Consider the following 17,782-nt stretch of genomic DNA (forward strand, 5'->3'; position numbering starts at 1 on the left):
AAATAATAATTGCCTACCACCTCTTAGAGAAAATGATGACGCGTATTTATATCTACATATACACTTAGTAGTCTGTAATAGTATGAAATATAACTTTAATTAGTTTAATTATGGAATGTAATAGAAAAAAATACATTAAATGTAAGTATATTATCAATTTTACATGACATCAAACATTCATTGCATTATACATTACAAGCATCAAACCGAAATATAAGCTCGGTGCTAGACAAATCAGTCCACTGCTTCATACTTTTTCAACAAGTGGTAAATTTCCCAATTTTGAACACATTCCCTGTAGACATACGTTTTATATGAGTTTGCTTTTGAAAATCCCGTACCAGTCAAACCAGTTTTTTGTAAGTAAGGCGATAATACCAGAGATGGAGTAATAATCGCCTATCTGCTCTCCAGTGTACCTACTACTACTACCGGAAAAACAGTTATTGGAATTGATTCAATACACATACTGCGTAATAAATATCGAAACGCGAACACACAGCTATATACATAGGACAACCAATTAAGCAGTGGTACTAAACTTATCATTCCCCTTATCAAATTTAAATAGTGTCTCAAGTTACATTGGAGTTTCCGCTGGCTTTCAATTCTGCATATTGTACTCTACTAAAAGCATGGATATTTTTTTTATATTCTGCATATTATATTGTAACAATATATAGCAGAATATCTTTATCCTCAATCCTAATACTCTTTCTCAGAAAATCATAATACTGACAATATGAGTGCGGAGCGGATTCTACGTTGATTGTGGCATACTTCGTTCTTGTCTGAAACACGGAAGTTTGTTACTCGTTCTTCTTGTGAAGAATCTGCGTTCCGGATGTATCGTAGAATAATAAAAATATGACTAGTCGAAAATACTTATATTAAGTTTATTTCAATAAAGGTAGATAATACACACACAGCCTTCTGTAGACGATATACTTTATTGTCATGAAATCCATCTGGTATCATCCTGTAAAAATACCTATATGTAATTCATTTAAATTTACCTTAAATTAATATGCAGTTTCAACATGCATGTGTTCAATAACCATATCGTATTCTGCAGATCAGTCATCATTCATCATTCTAAATGTTTCTTAGCATAAATGGTTCTCTTGACTGGTGAATATTTTTCAACGTACCTAGTCTACTCAGTGCTTCTGTGTAAACCCTTCTGTAACTAATCGCGGTTGATACTGTGCTATATCTCCCCACTCAATCCTCTATTATTCTTGAAGATCCACTTATTTTTTATTGATTTTTTTTACTTATACCAAACCCACTGCGATACCCTGCTTTTAAACCAGAAACTGCTTCTTTGACTGTCATAAGCTCAAGCGCATCGTCGTCAATGCTGAAGTGATTGAGTTGTCTGTTTGATCTTGGACAGTTCTGGAGTCATCAAATTCAAAAGAAATATCTGGTGTGTGGGTTTCGGCAAATAAACAATCTTTAAAGGTTCGGTTTCGCTAGTTCAAAAAGTTAAACTGTAATTTCATTAGTTTCTGAAGTAGCATCTCTTTGTTCTAATAGTCCATTCCTCTTATTATTGGAATTATTAAAGATACTGATGTTGATATATGGTTAATGGTCAAATGTGAAGTAAATTTAAATCTTTAAGAAACATATTTTCAAAATTTTGTAAGACGTCCTTATATATTAGTTGAAATAGTGAGCTTTAGTAGGCGAAGGGATTAGTTTCGATGTGAGATTTTTACATAGGTTGCTGGTTACAATGTAGAATTAAAATGTAGTTGTTATTTGCTTAGTGTAAGTTCTAACTATTTATTGTCTGCAATTATACATCCTATTATATAATTATCTTATTTTATGTCTATCAAGTAAACAAAAGTTATCATCAAGCTTAGTGATCAATAAGGCCTGGACCTTAGCTTAAGCTTATATTGGAGATGCAGCTCGTACAGGCTAGAAAGCTTAGGGTTTTTGAGAACAATGTGTTTATATGAATCTGCAAATAAAACGACACAAGCTCGTGCCGCGCAGGTGTGGCGACCTGCGCGACGTTGTGCTTGATGCACAGTTTCCTGCGCGCAGTCGATACGTGTACTAGTAACGCAAAATAGTATATAATACAAGTTGTAAAGACCTCACTGAAATAGGTCTCGGGTATCCCTAGTTTTGAAATTTTCATTCCGCCACCATTTTATTTTCTTAGTGCTTTGTTGTAACTTATACGCGAATAACAAACTCCCTTTTCCAAAGTCAGATTCATCTTATTCATAAATACGAAAATTTACCGTTGACAAATGATGTAGAATGTTTGCCGTATGCCCACTACCTTGCCCAGTACTAACATTTGATAAAGTCGTGCTGTCATTATAGGCCTCCCTGTGCTAATCTATGTTATAAAAAATATACGCTTATTCGTTTATCATTTTCCGAAATGCGCTGTGCGCCAATGTAATAAGTAATCAATGTGTGCAAAGTTAGTATCAATTTTGGGTCCAATGTTGGTCCAACAGTTGGCCTCATGTGCAGTGTACGCTTACGAAGTGATTTAGATATGTTACCAATGTTACCATATGTGCAGTGATCTGAGTTGGCGCAATTGAATGCCGCAGCGCAGTGTAGAGTTGCCAACCGCACCATGGTTTTCATACAGGTAGGGATGTCCATATAAAGGACATATCGAGATGTATATTCGAATAAAAATTGGATCCTAGTACTGAATGTTATTGGATAATACCACATTTTTTTTAGTTATTAAACCTTTTCACAGAAGACTAATGTTTCTGTGATATTTTAAAATTCAACATTCACATCAGCTATTTTTTAATTATGCAGCAAAGAAGTACAAATGTATTTGTAGTTTCTCTACACATAGTATAATATTTAAGGGGGTATCACACGTCCCTTTTATGCTGCTACATACCTATTACTTGTGGTATTAAACGTAAAGCAGCTGTTTTTTTCAAACACTTAAGCTGTTTACATACATAAGCATATATTTTTTGAAATATAAGACAATAATTAAATTTTATAAAAGGCAGTTCATGATTTAATGAAACATACGTCAATTAAAAAGAACTATTTTGATACAACAACCCTAACTATATCAATAAATATACCTTTATTTCAGTGTAACTTAAGTTAATCGAGAGTTAACATTGCTAATGTTGCTATCTCCCATAATAGCACCAGGTGTCGTGCTATTTCATATTGCATATTCAAGAATCTCAATAACCTGGCAATAAATAATGTCAATTATCAGAAATAAGAAATTGGAATATGATCTGAAAATGGTAGAAAAGTTGCATTTTAGAAATATATGGATATGAAGTATATGAAGTAACCTTCAGCTGATCAGCAACCTCCAACCAATATTTTTAAAGAGGGGAGTTGATAGTTTTTGGAACCATAAAGTTGCGGTGTTTAGGGTTATTTGTATTAGTTGATCCATCCCTGGCTATACATACTTTCCCATTTATAATATTAGTATTATTTGAAATCACTAAGCTCAAAATTGCCTTAAGTGGTCATTATAATTATTAGTCTGAGGTAGCTTTTATAATCCTATATTTCTGTAAATATTTCCATATAAAATAAAAAAAAGAGTAGAATAGTTTGTCAAAACATCGATAAATATCGATAAATTTAAATCAACACCCCTACAGGTATGAAATTTTATGGACACATACATTGACTTCAAAATGTTGTTTTCAGGCATCACATAAGTTTGACAAGAAAAATAATTAAATAGATGTGAGAGCATGAAGGGCTAAATTGAATTAATAATTACGAAATTATTAACTTCGTTTATAAAAGGCAAAAAGTTTTTTTTTGGTTGGTAACACTGGCGCAGTTTTACACATCTCTAGTCTTTTACTCTTTTTATCTCCACGCCCGGCGGCGGATTATGCCTCTCATTGAAAATTTTTAAAGTTATAATTTTTAATGTTAATTACGAAAAATGGACACGAGAAAGCTAACTGAAATTTTGCGCGGCACCCTCGAGCCCAACCAGAGGAAACAATCTGAAGAACAACTTGCTGAGGTAGGTGAAATATCAAGCATCCACATGCTCTGGAATTTTATAATACGACTAAATTGCGATGCATAGCTTTTGCTATTAACATTCATTGTGTTGAATACTTTTAATATTGATCACCTATTAACATGCCGCGCTGGTAATAATCTTTTTTTTCGTGTTTTACTAAAACTTACCATTACGTACATTTTATAACACTTAGTATTTCAGTATTGCTCTCAAATTTAATATTATAGGCCTTCAACATAACCTTTCCGAAACAGACATCGTCTTGTTTTAAGAAGCATGACAAAGCGACACTGGTATTCTATATAACCAAACTCCTGATACTGCAAATTTGAAAGCTACCTCCTATTCTAAAAATAGCAGAAGCATAAAATGTTTTTTTATGAATAGAGAACACTGTTGTTATTTGATAGTTATTGTCAATAAGACTTATATTTTTGTTATATTATTCATTATATTTATTTAATGATTATATTACTTGATTGGAAGAAAATTGATATAACTCCAATGGTACTTTACAGAAGAGCAATTTCAAAGTTGGAAATAAGATATGGTAGTCATAGTATGTGCTTGTCGTATAAAAGACAACAAAAATATGTGACTAAATTATCTGCTCTACAAATTAATAATGATGCAACTACATGTCTATGGATGCATTATTATTTTTCAGGGGTACAAAGTAAGAAGTAAAAAATTTTAAAAATTGGAAGCATATAGATGATGTTACATTAACAATATATTGTTTAAAACGATTACTTTAGTTTTATATAAGATGTTTAATAATATACTGTACATTTCCCTTATACAATACAATATACAGTTAATAATTGCTAGTGAAACGTTAAATTATATGTGTAACTAAATTACAGTTACATTGGTTATAATGTTCTCGTCTTGTATGACTACAACCAGTGCAGAGCCAGATGTTTTTGGTGGATGAATATGCGCTAACATTATATGCTGATGGGGTATGAGTGAAGGATGAGCATGGAGTTAAGTCAGTTTGCTCATCATGGTGAATTCACCAAGAATTTAAGACGAAGGTTTTCCAGGGTAATCAGTGGAGGCCGACTTGACATGGTACAATGTTAGCAATAGGGCCACTACTTCCCATTAGTAATAATCCCTTCTCCCACATTATACATTGATTTGTTGTAAAAAAGTCTTACATATAACCATACTATGGTTGAATATTTTGTACACCTTAGAAAATATAAAATTACCAGTAACCACTTAGTTGCATATTGCCTGTTGGTGTTATAATATTAATATGGTCTCCATCCTAGATTATATAAGTAAACCTTATATAATCTAGGATGAAAATGCATTGCATGTCTTGGACAAGAAAGCACTATTGCATTTTTTTTCAATCTTGCACTCGATCATTTATCGTCATTACAATGACTGGGGTCAAATCCAGTTAAAGGATCTTTAAAGTTATGTAGCTTTTAAAAATAAAACATTATGAATGAATTAATAGCTTAAATGGATAATAGTAACTTCAAACTTACTTATTAATACAGTTTTTTTGTATTAATATAGACCTTTAGGTATTAAATGACGAATTATCAAAAAATTGGGTTATTTTAATTCCCGACACTTGGCGCCAATTTATGACCGCAATATTAGGCAGTTTAGGACCATTAAATTACACTGACAAAAAATTGATTGGTTTTACATTTTGTCGAAAATAAAAAAGATAAATATTAGAGTGTTTATTAATGAAAGTTGTGTACTAATAATTTTATTATGCACGAAACAAGCATGTGCACTGTAACATAGCAACTTCTTTATATGGTTTATATTATAAAACAGTATACTTAAGTTGAAACTAGACCCAGAATTATTCCAACCAATATAATCGACATTCTTGATTCATATTAAAATAATAATGAAACCATTATTGCTGAGTCACCAGAATACAATTGCATAAGATTAATTGTTTTCTATAGAAGAATATCAACTCTGTCTTGGTCGGCAACTGATCCTTTTCATCCGGGTTCTCATCACTAAAATGCTTTATATTTTTAATTGTACTTTACATTTAGTGGTCGCCAGAAATCAAATTAAAGGTTCAGCTACAACTACTGGTCTATGAACAGGTGGTTGTAAACAGACAGAAGTTTAGAGTGGAATAGAAAATTATTTATTCAAATAAACTTACATTGAATCACTTTTGAATAGTTATCAGTTCAATTTTACATTCCCCATCAGAGACCAGCCCATATTATAACTATTTTTAAACACAAAAATCCAACTTCAATACATAGACTATAATAAAAACATGTTATACTTATGACAGAAAATTTGCGAACTGCCAAATTTTCCACTATTTTTTATTGAAAATGAACTTCAATCCTTGGAGTCAAATGCATTACTTACCAGTCGATAATTAAAATGTTCTGTTCATGAAATACAGCATATAAAATCAAGGATATAGAGGGATCACAATTTCATTCAATATTCTTTCCATTACAGTATATGTCTATTATTGGAATTTTTTGTAAATTTGTCCCTGAAGAGGTAGTGATCCATAAAACGTATAAAGTGTTTTAGGTTAATAACAAAAAAATTTAATTAACATTTGATATACAAACTGCCTTTAGAGTTTTATTATAAAGTACATAGATTTAAGTGGTTAGTATAATTTCAGATTCACAAAATCATTGGGTTTGGTCCATCCCTGCTCCAACTGGTTATGCTAAATGAGGTTCAGCTCCCAGTTCGGTTAGCTGGTGTAGTATACCTTAAAAATCTGATCACATCAGGATGGCAGGAAAAGGATGCAGATGATGATGAGCCTGCACCATTCACAGTCCATGAACAAGATCGTGCAATGATCCGGGATATTATTGTAGATGCAATAATTCAAGCTCCGGAAATACTTCAAATACAGCTTTGTTCCTGCCTTAAAACAATAATCAAACATGATTTTCCAACACGCTGGACCCAAATAGTAGACAAAATCCATATATACCTACAAAATCCAGATCCTGATAGTTGTATGGGAGCCCTGTTATGCTTATATCAGCTTATTAAGAATTATGAATACCATCTGGCAGAAAAGAAAGTTCCGTTAATAGAGGCTATGAACTTGCTGTTTCCAATGATGTACAATTTGATGGAGAATCTCCAAGCCGACTTCTCTGAAAAGTCTGTACTAATACAGAAGCAAATACTCAAGTGCTTTTATGCTCTTATAAAGGTGAGATAATAATTATAAACCTACTTTTGCAATACTAATTTTGCAAACCTCCTTTAGACTATCATGACCATCTTGACTAATTTTTATATATTTAACTTAGTGAAAATGATTATTACATTTGGTATATAAGAAATGACATTGAGTACATATTCCATAAGGTTATAAGTTCAGTGATTAATTGTAGTCTGTTTAGTAATTAATTGTTTTTAACTTATATTTTATTTTCTTAAATATCAAAATAACTCGCTGTAGTTGTATATACAATTCCATATTTTTTGGTTGTAGTACATTTTGCCCTTGGAATTGATAACGAAAGAAATGTTCACAAAATGGATGGAGATTCTTAGATCTGTAATGGTACAACCTATACCTGAACTCTTTCCTCAAATGGACGACGACGTCCGTGCTGAACTACCGTGGTGGAAAAGCAAGAAATGGGCTATACATATATTGTATAGGTTATTTGAAAGGTAAGTTTGCTTTTTTCGCTAAACACTAAATCATGTAACTAGACTTATTAAACTGTTTTACTACCTATTACATTTATAAGACATTCAAAAGGAATTTTAGGTATGACCACCACAATAAAGAGAACTTAAAAATAAATACATATTTCGGTATATTAGTTTAAATGAATTTCTCATTACACTGAATGTTGGAATCTTTTTTTTATATATTAATAAATAAAGATAATGTTAACTGTTTAATAAGTAAATATATAATTTTAAAATATTTAGTTTAAGTGAAAATTGACTTAATTAGGTGTAAAGGTTATCTTGAATTGTCTTGTTATAGGCATATTTTTAATATATGAGTTATGTATTTGCTACCACCTTGTTCTTTTCAACATTCTCATTATGCTTCAAACTTTTTGTTCATTAGATTCCTTTTACATTTTACTATATTTTATTTTTAATAGATATGGAAGTCCAGTAAATACTCGTGAGGAATATTCTGAGTTTGCGGAGTGGTACTTGACCACATTCACTGGTGGCATCCTTGAAGTACTGTTCAGAGTGCTCGATCTGTATAGGAAGAAATACTTTGTGTCGCCCAGAGTGCTTCAACAGACGATTAGTTACATTGATCAATGGTGAGTCATTATACTAAATTCACACCATACAGTGTTAGCCTTGACTCCTTAGTCACGCATTATATACATAAATGTTTTGCGATATGTCTACTTAAATTATATTTCAAAATATACATATAAATGCATATAAATTGGAGAAGAATTACATTCCATTGTTAAAAGCAACGAACATAATCCACAGTCTACAAATGAATCAGTAATAATATAATACATTAATAAATTTCGATCATCGGAAGGTATATGTTTAACATGTAGTATGAGCTCTTGCCTATTACTACTAGGTGTAAAATAGATAATAAATATAATTATATTGAGTTTTTTTAAACAGTTAATACCAATTCTATAGTAGCAATTGTTTATCATGTTATATTAATCACTGTGTATATTTTACATAGTGTTGGGTACAGTCATTCATGGAAACTACTGAAGCCGCATATGTTTGCAATCATCCAGGATGTTTTATTCCCACTTATGTCACACTCAGAGGCTGATGAAGAGCTGTGGAACTCGGATCCTCATGAGTATATTCGTATAAAGTTTGGTAAGTGGACATATTTTTAAAGAATATAAAATGTAGCAATTCATAATTAAGATTAAATTTATTCTAATAATAATTTAATAAAAGAAGTAGGTAGGCAGTTATCAACATTGCGTTCAATATCATCCTTGCACAATATGATACGCATTACAAATATACCAAAAACTTATAACTAATTTAATTTAGGCTGTATAGTTGTTGCATCTTAGATCCTTTATTATTAAACTAATTGGATATATAAAAACCTATATTTACTTACTCTGCGAGCATAGGAGATAAAATATATGTTTATTTTTTAGACATATTTGAAGATTTCGTGTCTCCTGTAACTGCTGCGCAAACATTACTTATATCCTGTTGTAAAAAACGAAAAGACATGTTAGAGCGCACCATGCACTTATGCATGCAAGTATTGCGATGCCAGCAGGCGGAATATGGGCCCGTACAACGTGACGGGGCGCTCCACATGGTGGGCACACTCAATGATATTTTAATGAAAAAGAAATTTTACAAAGAGGAAATAGACTCCCTTCTTAGTCAATATGTATTCTCCGAGTTCAATAGCAACCTCGGTTATATGCGAGCGAGAGCATGCTGGGTGGTTCAGTGCTTCGCTTGTGTACGATTCAAGAGCGAACCGCTACTTATTGAAGCAGTACGGTTGGTTATTTACGCTCTCCTAAACGACACTGAACTGCCTGTGAAAGTGGAGGCTGCTATAGCCTTACAGATGTTGTTGACATCCCAAGAGAAGGTTCACGGATATCTAGAGGTACAGGTAACACAGGTCACAACAGAATTATTAAAGGTTATACGTGAGACTGAAAATGATAATATTGCGAACGTACTGCAAAAGATTGTACCGATGTACACAAAGCAGCTAATGCCGATGGCCTTTGAAATCATGGACCACTTAGCAACCACATTTAGCAAAGTGATAGAGACTGATTCGGGAGCTGATGAAAAGGCGATTACTGCTATGGGTCTCCTTAACACCATGGAGACAGTGCTGAACGTTATGAGCGAAAATGCGGAGATTACGGCTCAGCTAGAGAAGACAGTTTTAAGCGTCGTCGGCCATATATTACAGCATAATATTATTGGTGAGTATAAAAATCGTACTTATTTTATAAATGTGGAACTTTGTTGTTAATCATTTAAGTGCTGATAATGCACTTGCAATAAAGTGGTAACCATCACTGTATAATTTAACATCTTTACTAACGTCACATAAAAAGTAAAATAAAACTATAACCCGCCTACAAAAAACCGCACCTAAAGTATGAAACAAGAACACATTCGCATTTTAATGTACTAACCATATTCCATCTTATTACTATAGAGCTCTCTAATTGTATAATATAATGAACTTGATCCCAAATATTAAATATGAATAAGAAAATTGATAGATATTTTTAGTTAGTGTAGGTGGCGTACGTAGGTGTCGATAGCCTTAGACGATTTTATGCTATAGGTAGAAAGTAATTAGTTATTATTTTGTACAGAATATTATGAAGAAGCAATGACGCTCCTCTGTGATCTCTCGACAAAATCCATATCAGAAGACATGTGGAAGGTACTAGAATTACTGTACCAGCTATTCGAGAAGGAAGGTTTCGACTACTTTGCTGATATGATGCCGGTCCTCCACAACTACATAACCGTTGATACCAACGCCTTTTTGTCCAACGAGAATCATATATTAGCAATGTTCAACATGGCCAAGGCGGTAAGATTATTTTACATAATAACAATAATTTCTTGATTTCATAAAAGTAACTTTTGAGTAGGTGATAAATTAATACAAATTCAAAACATACACACAGAAACCTATTTTTAAACTAATAACTACAACAGTAGTGTTATAGCATACAGAGACACATAATAGGGCTATGATTTGCACCACTATATACATATACATATTGGTATTCCTATTTTGCTGTTCAAATCAATTACTATTTCGCATCAGATTGACCGTTATCACACATACTGTGTTGTAACTTAATAATATCTGGTAACATAAATATAAGTAAGTATATTTTAGTCTTCAGAAATAGGGTGTACCATGAACTTTAAAGTGTATTGTGCGATGAACTGTAACTCCTTTAATGTAAGGTTTAAATTGTGTAAATTAATCGTGTATTTGATGTTACCAAAGAAACTTGTTGCTTATTCGTTTAACGGAGAGTCTAAATCGATCTGTTACTGGTTTTATTGTTCTCCCCACGGACGTAATGTTTGATCAATACATTATATAAAGACGCGATCAACTCTAATGCAAGCGGTGTCTTGTTACTGTACTGCTTTATAAATACCAGACTAAGCAGTGAATGGGACTTATATAACATGTAATAATGAGGTTTTATAAATTTGGAATGCCAAATGAAAATACAATTATATTTCTCGTTAATATAAGACCAGTATCCGGGATATTAGTATATTTTCTTATTATATATCTATTAAATTTACAATGTATTGCGTTATACATATTTTATATCTAGTTACCTGTAATCGTTCGACCCATTTGCGAAATATACAGTTATTACTTGTAAAACTAATTATTTATGTTTAATGCAACATGTCTTAATTTTACATTACGAAATTTATAAGCCCTTAGAGCTTTCTGTAATATTGCTCCTCATGAATATGTTTATCACTACGGTAAACATATTTTATAACTGGTTTTATTTCGGGTCGATATATCGTCCTCTTCCATTGATTCCTATCGGCCGTCACATCTGAGCGTACTCTGCCTTTATACAAATATTCTTGCATACAATACATTCATCTTTCATTTTTTTCGATTCTCTCAAAACGCATACTTATAAGTAATTCCTTTCAGACATAATCGTCGCTCCTCCTAATAACATTAACTATACAAAACAATTAGTTGCTAATATACAATAATTTTGTCTTCGTACCAAATATCGTTTAGATCTGTCCTGTAGTTAATTACGTGAAACAGTAAGAAATAACCTCTATTCCTGATAACATAACCTCTACACCTGTAACTAAGGTTGATTCATATAAAATGATATCAATTTAATACAAATAATATTGCTTTAAATGTTGCAAATTGAAGTTATTGTTACGGACCTGCTTAATTTTAGATCCGCGACCTCCTTTATTAATATTTATTAAAGGTTATCTTGAATTGCCTCAACTGCAGTGTACATTAAATGAAGTTGACAAGTTCTGAGCGGCAGTAAGTGCTATACATTTATATGAAAGCAATTTAAGTTCCAAGTACTCGCATTAAAGCATTTTATTGGTTATGCGTTTGTCTAATTTATGCAATATGAATAGTAATAAACTTAAGATATAACTTAGGAATAGAAATAAACGTTAGTCAAGTAAACTTTCATATTTTGTTGAATAATAGGTACCATTCCTACTATCACATGACACAATAGCTAGGTATATGTTCTAAAGTTAAGTAATAAATATTCACATCAAAACGTGGGAATGTTAGGTTTTTATAATTGCAATGCCTCTAACCTATCTCAAGATATGTGTATATGTAAAACATGCAAAAGATAATTTCCAAGAAAACGCTTGATAAGGTTGCTTTAGTGTAGCAGAAATCATAACACAATTGTAGCTAAGGTAGCCACATTTCTGAGTTATACAAACAATATATTTCTGGTCGTAGGCAAATGTTACAGAGTAAGCGATGTCTGATTACCAACGGGTATAATGTTACATCTTTTACTGTTGTCATGTTCTACTTAAGTATTCACTTACATTAGTGAATAATTAGGTATAAATCAAAATATTACGATGTTTCCTTTTATGTCTTTATTCTTTTCTTGTATTTGTGTGCATTACTTACAAATATACTTGTAGATTTTTAATAAATACTAATATTTGTAGATCACCATCTAATGACGATAATCAAATAAACTACAATAAAAAATGAAACGTTTATGCGACGACATGTATTATTTATTGGATTGTATTTGTAGGTAGTGTATTTATATGTATGTATTACTTAGGTGTATAGGTATTTTTATCGATCTTTACTTATATATTTACGTACATGTAACATATCCTGTCGACTTTTCATGCTAGACGATTTTACTGGATAGCGTAACACCGACAGGTTTTGCTTCGTCACGATTTTATTATATATAAAGATAATGTCGCATTGTATATTGCCTGATGGGATAGTTGACAGCATTTGTATACATTGGTACAGGTACTGAATATGGAGTGTTTGGATGATTCTGAGATGATAGCAGCCAAGTTGCTGGAGGTGATGGTCTTGCAGTGCTCTGGAAAGATCGACAATTGCATACCATCGTTTGTGGAACTTGTTCTTAACAGGTTGACTAGGAAGGTCCGGACTTCAGAACTTAGAACAATGTTGTTACAGGCAAGTCAACCATAAATTTCAAAATTTCGTCGATTTACAAATGTATTTCAATTCAGTTCAATTCTTGTTTTATTAGAATTATTATAATTATTAGTTTATCTGTAGTATTAGAAAACATAATTGAAATTAAAATGATGACAATAGTAAATTTACGAGGTACTAAGAATTGAGACTTTTCTAGGAATCAAACTCGATAACATACGATTATAGCGCCTAGTAATGCAAGCTTGGATTATGGCGATCTGTTATTCTAAGTATTTCAATTTATCCACGTTCATTAAAAATCAAATGAAAATGTATGTATAGAAAAGGCATAAAATTGTCCCAAAATGGTTTACGAGTAACAGTGCCGTGATTTTTGATATTTAGGTTACGCCCTAAAACCTTATATTATTTGCAGAAATACATACATAATGTTATTCACTCTTCACTCAATACTTTATGACGTTATTCACTACTAATTATATAATGCCAGTTCCTTGTTTGTCGGCACGGTATCGTTTTACTCGGTAATCTCTACAAGGATGTAGTATAATTTCAATCAACAACGCCTGTTGTTTAATAAGGATTTCCTGGCACTAACTTATCGAGTTTATATTTATTCGATACAGAAAGCAGGCTAATGTTGTTTTACTGGTTATAGGTTCTAATAGCAATACTTTATTGCAATCCACACCTATTATTCACAATATTCGACAAGCTGCAAGAGTCCGTTCCCAATGCGTCCATTACGCAGCACTTCATGAACCAGTGGATACACGACATAGATTGCTTCATGGGGTATGTTTTACTAATAAATAATGATAATTCTCTAATATGTTGAAAAAACTACTTAATTTACCGGCAATATGGGCTTTATTACTGATCTTGACACAGTCCAAAATTTGACAATGTCAATTTAAATTAAAAGTGATGTATGAAAGATTTGCATACATAAACTAGCATCATCTATGAGTTTGTACTTTTTGATGGTGTGAATATGGGTATATGTTGCTTTATATCAATATGATATTTTAAGAAAGGTATTACATATGAATGTGGATGGTTATAAGGGCAGAGAAGGCCGAAGAAGAGATGGATGTGTGATAGATAACAATGTAGGTAAGGGAGTAAATAACAAGATGACTGTGAACAGGGAAGAATGGAAAAGAAAAGTACATTACGCCATCTCCAAGTAAATGGGATAACGAAGAAGCACAACATGATGTTGCTTTTTTAAAAGTAGTTTCTACTGACCCTTTAGTATATCTTATTAAATACTTACTATTTTAATTAAATATTAGTACTGAAAGAGGCAATAGACATCCAATTATCGGTCCCCGCACTGATGTGGTATGTATTTATAGTAGATGAAAATATAAACTGTTTATGTTTTATCAGGCTACACGACAGAAAATTGTGCTTACTGGGTATATGCACATTGTTAGAAATGGGTCCTCAGCGGCCAAACCTTGAAGAGATTGTACCGATGCTCCTACCGTCATGTTTGGTGCTGTTTGATGGGCTGAAGCGTGCTTACGAAATTCGTGCCGAAGGCGACGACGAATCGTCTTCAGAGGAAGATGATGATGAAGATGATGAAGGTATAAACAAGCAATGACCACACTCATGTATTATAAAAGTAAAAACTCAATTATATGTTTGGTATTCCCGAAATATTGATTTAACTAGTTAAAAATTCCAATTTAATTCAAGCCTTGATGATAAATGATAAAACTATGCTTTATTACCATGGTATTATATGACTGTGCCAAGATAACATAAACTACAGATGAGCTTTTATTAACTTGACGCCATTGTACCATTGTGCCTTTTTACCGGAGATTAATTTAGTAGTATTGTAGCATTTAATGAATGATGCATTTAACAGATATAATTGTGTAGGAATTAAATTCTAAAGTATTTCATTACTACCATTTTAGAAGTAATAATTATAAACATATTTTAATATTATTCTAGAAATACTATCGAGTGACGAGGACGAACTGGAAGTAATGCACAGCAAACACTTGGAGAACCTGGCCCGAATGTCAATGAAGAACAGCGCCATTGAAGAAGCCCATTTAAACTCCAACATTGAAGAATATGAAGACAGTGATGTAAGAACGCGTTTACTTATTATATTTAACGTAATGAAGTTATAATGGATATAAAATAGTATTTATCATGATATGACTCAATATAATATATATCGGACATATAGTTAACATCAAGGTGACTTGATGCTATCGAATTGGGATGATATCAAATTTATTTCAATAATAAATATTAATAAGTTACATATGAAACATCTGTACTAATTGCTTAAGTGATAACGCGTCATGTGTCTTGTTACTTTGTAAAGTATACTTGTGTCATTATTCTCGTGCACATTTAAGTCAATAATGTTAACAAATGGACTTTAATAATAACAATAATTAAGTATCTTGCTAGTTCTTCTCAACTGATACTGTATTCATGTTTGAGCGCGAGGGAAAAATAATACAATACTTTAGCTGGCTCATCCTTATCATGTTCATTTGGGGATGCAGAAGTTAAATTATATTATAATTATATGAATTAAAACTTAAAAATCCTTAAAATTAATACTTAAAAAAAATATGTTATAAAATAATTTTTAGGTTTGTTGACTTTGCAATTTGGTCCGAAATGTTTTAGTCAGTCAGGGCATTTGATTTTATAAAAATATATTAGGTAATCAATTAAAATGTAACATTTTTGTGTATGTAGGACGACACATACGAACCACATGAAACAGCACTGGAGTGTTACACTACCCCCTTAGATGAAAAAGACTGTACTGTGGACGAATTCGTGAAATTCAGGAACACGTTAACAGGTATTTATGTTTCACAAATTATTGATATAAATATGCAGTAAGTTTTAGTTAATTATTTCATAGAAACTGACTGAAAACCATCATGATCTTAGAAGATTATTTCTAAATGACATTAGACTATGAATATGACAAAAAATATTTCATCTCCATATTTAAAATCTTGTTAAGTCCATACAAAAAGGTAAACAATTATTTTATACAAAAATCATTTTTATACCAGCTTATCTTAAACTTTTATGCTCTACCAGTTCCATAAGATTAATATGAAAAAGTTAAATTACATATATATGAGTAAACAATTATAATATAATACATATATAATTACTATTGGTCATGCCGAAATTATGATATGTACTAATGTGGTAACCGCGTTTTTTTTTGTTGAGGGGTATGGGCTATTATCTGGTTCTTAGAGTTTTAGCACTTGTATCTATATAAGTCTTTAGAGCTCCCCCTTTTTCGTCAGGGACAAGAATTGAAGGATGTTATCAGAAGCGATGTTTATTTAGTACAAAAATATAATCTTATAAAATAAATTTTTATCATACAGCACTATCGACGAGTGAGCCTGCCCTATACCACGCCCTCACAAGCGTACTTGATGAACAACAACAGAAGCAACTGAAAGCCGTGCTCTTACTCGCGGACCAACGCAAAGCGCAACAGGACAGTAAACGCATTGAACAAAGCGGAGGTAAATGTCAACTATTATAATTTACTATATTTGTTACCATTTTCCATCAGACGGGAGGGGTTCTCGGAGAGGGGTCTATCGCAAACCTTAAGTACTATTCATTTTATATACATGTACATGTCTCTAAAGGTATATCTTTTTCAATTCTATACTAATTTTTAATGGCTTAGCTAAGTGTTCTTATTTAAATTATTATAGCTTACTAACACTTACATTAGTTTCTATTATTCTTTTTAATTATAATATTATTTTTGTTATAACAATATTCTTTTTTCAAATTTGAAGTTGTAAATCAATATTTTGGATAAAAATCTTTCTACTTTGTACATACTTTAATAAAAAACCCGCGCATCTGTATTTTTGCATTATACTCAGTGTTATAACTTTTTTTACAGGGTACTCGTTCACAGTTCCCGCGCAAGTGCCGACTAAGTTCAAATTTGGATCGTAAACAACCAGTGAATGTATTTATATATATATGTTATTGTTATTAATCATCGCCTACCATTACCACGTCGTTGGGTCTGATTACGTTACTTTAGAAGTGTAAAATTTATATTTGCAGTCATACATTTGTATAATCATTTTAGCTTTCATTTTGTTAGTAAATCTTATATATGTTATAATAATTACCATAGCACACTTTATTACAGTTACACAATGTTATGCATAAACAATAAACGCCATAATTATAAAATACTGATTAAATGGCGATAGGCGCTAGTTATTGAAATTATTATATTGTTATTATTGGCTTCTTTATGTTTTTACCGGCGTGAACTGCTTCAAGCCCGATGCTCATTAGAGCAGGCTGGGAGGGATGGAGTGTTTATTTAGGCGGTGTGCTAGCAGTCTATCGTGATAACCGTTTCTATTGTTAACATACTCCTCTTGGAGATCTCTGTTACATTTTACATATTTTTAATGTTCCTGAACAAAAATTTACTGTTCAATGTTTCCATATAATTAATTCGAAACATATCAAGGAACTATTTTTTTTATTAAACAGATTGC

General features: G+C 31.8%; 1 protein-coding gene across 1 annotated transcript; it reads left to right on the forward strand.

Annotated features, from left to right (window-relative positions):
- The first annotated feature begins 3,865 nt into the window (after positions 1-3,865).
- Positions 3,866-17,558, forward strand: LOC131849127 (importin-7). The gene is made up of 14 exons (XM_059199121.1): positions 3,866-4,024; positions 6,678-7,229; positions 7,515-7,699; positions 8,149-8,322; positions 8,718-8,863; positions 9,160-9,963; positions 10,366-10,589; positions 13,059-13,235; positions 13,879-14,015; positions 14,616-14,818; positions 15,195-15,334; positions 15,966-16,074; positions 16,625-16,768; positions 17,164-17,558. Exons 1-14 carry the CDS (start codon positions 3,941-3,943, stop codon positions 17,217-17,219), a joined length of 3,135 nt encoding a protein of 1,044 aa, XP_059055104.1. The 5' UTR covers positions 3,866-3,940; the 3' UTR covers positions 17,220-17,558.
- The last annotated feature ends 224 nt before the right edge of the window (positions 17,559-17,782 follow it).

Source organism: Achroia grisella, unplaced genomic scaffold (genome assembly GCF_030625045.1).
Source record: "Achroia grisella isolate CSIRO2021 unplaced genomic scaffold, CSIRO_AGI_Agris_v1 utg640, whole genome shotgun sequence".
NCBI lineage: Eukaryota > Metazoa > Arthropoda > Insecta > Lepidoptera > Pyralidae > Achroia > Achroia grisella.

Coding starts and splice junctions, on each gene's coding strand:
- LOC131849127 (XM_059199121.1), top strand. CDS start 3,941: ATGGACACGAGAAAGCTAACTGAAATTTTGCGCGGCACCCTCGAGCCC. Junction 13,236..13,878: donor TTAGAACAATGTTGTTACAG/GCAAGTCAACCA, acceptor TACTGGTTATAG/GTTCTAATAGCAATACTTTA. Junction 14,016..14,615: donor GACATAGATTGCTTCATGGG/GTATGTTTTACT, acceptor ATGTTTTATCAG/GCTACACGACAGAAAATTGT.